The following is a 5,482-nucleotide window of genomic DNA, read 5'->3' on the forward strand; positions in this document are numbered from 1 at the left end:
AAAATTTTTTTTTTTTTTTTTTTTTTATTTTTTTTTTTATAAATTTTTTTTTTTTTTTTTTTAATAAAAAAAAAAAAAAAAAAATATAAATAAAAATATAAAAATAAATAAATAAAATAAAAAAATAAAATAAAAAATTTAAAAAAAAAAAAAAAAAAAAAAAAAAAAAAAAAAAAAAAAAAAAAAAAAGAAATGTTTATATATATATTATATAAATGTATATATACATATATTTTTAACATTTCAAATGTATAAATAGTACGCGACAAAAAAAAAAAAATTTATATATACATATATATATATATATATATATATATATATATATTATATTTCTTCAGTTATATATATTTATTTTTATATTTATATTTTTTTTATTTTTATTATTAATACAAATATTTTTAACCAATTCATTCATTTACTTATTTCATATATTATACAAAGAAGTGTTTGTCATATTAATTCAACAATATTTATTTTAAAACAAAATAAAAGTTAATAATTTTCCTCTCTTTTTTTTTCATTTCCATTTTTGTAATTGTTTTATATATTTATAAATAATGGGACGTTCTTCAAGAAATCGTTCAAGCAATTCACGTAAGAAAAAAAAAAAAAAAAAAAAAATATATATATATATATGTATATATTTTATTTTTTAAAATTAAAATAATGCATTCAAAAGTATGAAGGTGAATATATATATTTTTTTTAATGATAATAAGAAAAATAAATAAAATCACACACTCATATATATGTTATACATATGTATATATATATATATATATATATATATATATATATATATAACATAGTAGGACATATATTATATTTCATCTTTGCATTGTTAAGACAAGGTAAAATATTTATAATGAACAAATGTGTACTTTCCATTTTGATAGGTTCAAGGTCTTCATTTCTTAGCAGACCAGGATCAAGAGATATGCATAGGGGAAACAATACCAGTGCTCAAAATTATTCAGGAAGTTTAGGACAACAACAAAGTAATAAGTCAGGAGGATTTATATCAAATATGATGGGAACAGTAGCTAGTGGTATGGCCTCAGGTGTAGGATTTGGAGTAGCACAACGAGCAGTGGATTCCATATTAGGCGCAAGACATGTAGAAGTTTCCCACGTAAATAATAATGTTGATAATCAACAATTAAATCAAGCAGCGGCAATAAATAGTGAAAAAAATAATATGTATAAATGTAAACCTTTTGCGGATGAGCTTAACCAAGTAAAATAAATAAATATATATAAATATAAATATATAGATATAGATATATATAGATATATATAAATATATATAAATATATAAATCTAAATATATATATATATATATATATATATATATATATATATATAATATGTTTATTTATTTGTATGTACGTACACATAAATTAATATAAATTATATATATAATAATAACAAACTCATAGACCACAAATATACAATGTTATTTATATTATATATAATTTTTTTTTTATTTATATATATATATATATATATATTTTTTTTTTTTTTTTTTTTTTTTTTTGTTAGTGCTTATTGAGACATTCAGATATAAGTTTATGTCAAAATTATGCAGATTCCTTGAAATCTTGTCAACAATCTATGTAAAATAATAAAAGATATTTAATTAATGAGTATTTATATAAAATATTAAATAAAATAAATGTAATAACAAAAATAAAATTGTAAAATTATAATATGAAACTCAACAGAAAAAAAAAAAAAAGACATACATATGTAATGAAAAATATATAAATACTATTAAGTTTATAAATCATGTGTAATTATTAGTCCATTTACTATGCTTATGCACACAATATATATATATATACATATACATATGAGCTAACCATTAGTTTTTATTTAGTTATTTTTATTTTTATGTTATTATTATTATTATTATTTTTTTTTTATCCACGTGCAAAAGTATTTATTATATATTATTATTATAGGATAATTTTTTTTTTTTTTTTTTTTTTTTTTTTAAATAATATATAACAAATATACATTTTACATACATTTTAGTATAAACAATTAAATTATATAAAAACTTTACAAAAAAAAAAAAATATATATTATATATATATATTCAATTAAATCCATAAACATATAGGTTTGTATTAAACAATTTACAGTCTTGAAAAAATAAACTATATTTATATTATTTATTTATGTTATATATATATATAATTCGTTCTGTAGATCTTCGTAACATATTTTATATTAATCAAATAATTTTTTTATTTCGAATTACATATTAAAAAAAAAAAAAAAATGAGGGACATATTCTCTATGTACTTTGATCGCGACGAAAAGTATATCCACTTTGCTGATCAAAATTCACAAGCTGCATCTAACAGGAATACAAATGTCATAAGAATAAGGCCATTGAAAGGTTATGTTATAAAGACATATGAGAAAAATGGAGATAAGGTATATATCAATATCTGCTTCTCGAGGTTGATTCCAGATTTCCATGTAAAGACATTTCCACATTTACAAAATGAAGAAGGATTAAGGATACCTATAAGTATAGGTGAAGAAAAGAAAAAACAAGACAGAAAAGAAAGAAAGTACGGAACGTATGATGTAGTCCTAAATAGTAGAGTTGTTTTTGAATGCCTAAGAAATGAGAAAATAAAAACAGTAGTTGCTGAATTAGTTCTAGAGGCTGTCAAAAATAAGTACAAGTTAGATATATGTACTAGTTTGTTTCTTTTCCCCAATCACAAATATAAAGGTAAACATGATAGTATATATAATATATATATATATATATATATATGTACACATTTTATAGTATACATATTCTACAAGATAATAATGAGATTTATATTTTTTCATATGTATAGGCAATAATCCAGACGTTCATTACATAAAATGTGATCAACAACACAACATTAGAGAAGTTGTCCGGGACTATAATGCGATTTTTCCTGGTAAGGATTCATATGCTTATAAGCTCATGAAACATTATATGGAAAAATATAAGAATATAGTTCAAAAAAATCCTATTAAAAGATATGGATATCTTAAAGAACATCCTGAAGCAGAAGCTTTAGCAAAGAAGTTGATCGTCACGAAACCTCAATGGGATATGTGGTTTATTCCTACAAAAATATTAGAAGATATGAAGAAAGGTGTGAAAAGATTTTTCATACCTTATATACGTATATTCCCATTGAAAGGTGTTATAAACGGTTTGGATTTTAAATGTCCAAATAATAAAGATGATAAAGAAAAGAATTTGGTAGACCCACATAAAAAAAGAAAGATATTAAAATCTTTCTTTGAAGAATATAATGTAGAATTAGATGATGAATTCTTAAAGTATCAGGATATTATTAAAACAGTGTGTGTTTTCCAGATACCTCTTTATTTTTTTTCTTTTCTTAAGAAAAAAATTGCATTTGATATTGACATATATAATAATTTACTTTCTGAAATAATAGAGCTTTGGATTTCTGACGAATGTTTATATATACAATTTAAGAAGTAAAAAAAAAAAAAAAAAAAAAAAAATAATAAAATAAATGGAAAGCATTATATAAAATGTTATTATTGTATATATGAATGTTTATTTACACATAATAATAATATATTACATGATATATATATATATATATATATGTGGTGTTATTTTTATTTTTTAGTTCTCCTTACTTCCAAGATGAAAAAAACCCACCTTACAAAAGTTTTTCTATACGTTTTCCATATTACTATGATACCTCTAAGGCTATTGCTCAATTTTTATATGAGTTTAATCTCTTAAACATTATAGTACCAGTAAGCAAGTTGAGTAGTGAATCCGATGTATTTAATGATAACGAAGAAGATAGTGATTTCAGCGATAAAACATTCATTCAACCTGATGAATCAAGTATTATATCTATATTGTAAATATTAAAAAGAAAAAAAAATAAAATACTTTTTTCATTAGGATAGCAAAAAAATGCATTTATCTAAATCCTGTTCTATATATATTAAACATTTTGTTATGGATTTTATTTTATTTTATTTTATTTCATAATTTATATAAAAGTATATATATATATATATTTTAATGACATATATGACAAAAGTGTGCGCATCAGCACAAAAACAAAACATACATACATATAAATAAATAAATATATATGTATTTCCAATATTATTCAGTAGTAGTTATTTATATAAATATTTGTAAGTACATTATTATGACTAATGTATTTTTTTCATATGTAGAAAAAAGTAGAGAGATATAATTTTTTTTTTCTTTATTATAACTATTTTATAGTATATGATTATTTTATTATTTCTTATTTCTAGTAGTAGTATTTACACTTTGAGTTATTTTCTTTAAAAAAAAAGAAAAAAATATACATATATATATATATATATATATATATATAATAATTTTTTTATATCAAATAAATAGAAAAAAAAAAAAAAAAAAATGAAAAACTTAATATATATGATAAATATAATTTATTCCATTTATTTTTTACCAAATAAAATAATTATAATATATATGCTACTTAAAATGAAAATAAAACAATATATGTATATATATATATATATGTTAAATGGTTGTCATTAAGAATATAATGCTTATTTGGGATAGAAAAAAATCAAGTATTAAATGTGTATCCTACATTCACTTATTATATCATATAACACACATATAGTAATTTATTGTTTATTTTATTTCTTCAAATATTTGTTAATTTTTTCAATTTCACTATCATACATTGGGTCTTTTTCATCTATAGGTTTACTCTCTGCAATGGTAGAGTCTATTGAATTGCCTACAATAAATAAATAACAAATAATACAAATATACTACACACGAAAATAAAAATGTATGTTTATAAGAATAATATATAATAAAAAATTAAAGAAAATATTTCAAATAAATATTTATAAATATATACTTATGCCTCATATTTATTTTTATTTTATTTTTTATTTTTGTTACCCCAGTTGTATTTTCCAGTGCCAGCACGAACACTTGAATCTCCATAAGCAGGTGTCTTCCCTGCGCTATGTCTTTCTAAACGAACATTTTTATCTTTATTTGTGTTAGGCATTTTTTTTTTTATTATCTTATGTATCACAATAATAATATACCATATATTAAATATTGAAAATGTATTTTCAAATAACACAACTATATATGTATGATGAGAAAATAATTAAAAAAAAAAAAAAATGAGTAAACTTATATCAATAAAAAGAATTTTTTTATTTTAATTCCATATAACAATTAAAAAATTTATTTTCTGCTTTTAATACATACAAAGTGGAACATAATAAAATTTTTTTTTTTTTTTTTTTTTTTTTTTTTTTTTGAATGAAGTGTTTAAAAATGTATAAGTGCCTTAAAGGTTACAAAAGGTATAAAATATACAAAAAAAAAAAAAATATATATATATATATTATATGTATATTTTTTTTTTTCATGTGTATACATATATATATTCAATGCATA

General features: G+C 19.3%; 3 protein-coding genes across 3 annotated transcripts; 2 read left to right on the plus strand and 1 right to left on the minus strand.

Annotated features, from left to right (window-relative positions):
- Positions 1-557: 557 nt before the first annotated feature.
- Positions 558-1,620, plus strand: PGSY75_1234900 (hypothetical protein; the record flags this gene model as incomplete). The annotated part of the gene is made up of 3 exons (XM_018786922.1): positions 558-594; positions 897-1,237; positions 1,543-1,620. The coding sequence occupies 3 exons, from the start codon at positions 558-560 to the stop codon at positions 1,618-1,620; spliced, it is 456 nt and encodes a 151-aa protein (XP_018640787.1).
- Positions 1,621-2,286: 666 nt separating this feature from the next.
- On the plus strand, positions 2,287-3,912 carry PGSY75_1235000 (putative PIH1 domain-containing protein; the record flags this gene model as incomplete). Its single annotated transcript, XM_018786923.1, has 3 exons — positions 2,287-2,752; positions 2,865-3,507; positions 3,666-3,912. 3 exons carry the CDS (start codon positions 2,287-2,289, stop codon positions 3,910-3,912), a joined length of 1,356 nt encoding a protein of 451 aa, XP_018640788.1.
- Positions 3,913-4,695: 783 nt separating this feature from the next.
- PGSY75_1235100 (hypothetical protein) lies at positions 4,696-5,081 on the minus strand (the record flags this gene model as incomplete). Its single annotated transcript, XM_018786924.1, has 2 exons — positions 4,696-4,799; positions 4,970-5,081. The coding sequence occupies 2 exons, from the start codon at positions 5,079-5,081 to the stop codon at positions 4,696-4,698; spliced, it is 216 nt and encodes a 71-aa protein (XP_018640789.1).
- Between the last annotated feature and the right edge of the window lie 401 nt (positions 5,082-5,482).

This window comes from Plasmodium gaboni, chromosome 12, assembly GCF_001602025.1.
Source record: "Plasmodium gaboni strain SY75 chromosome 12, whole genome shotgun sequence".
Classification (NCBI taxonomy): domain Eukaryota; phylum Apicomplexa; class Aconoidasida; order Haemosporida; family Plasmodiidae; genus Plasmodium; species Plasmodium gaboni.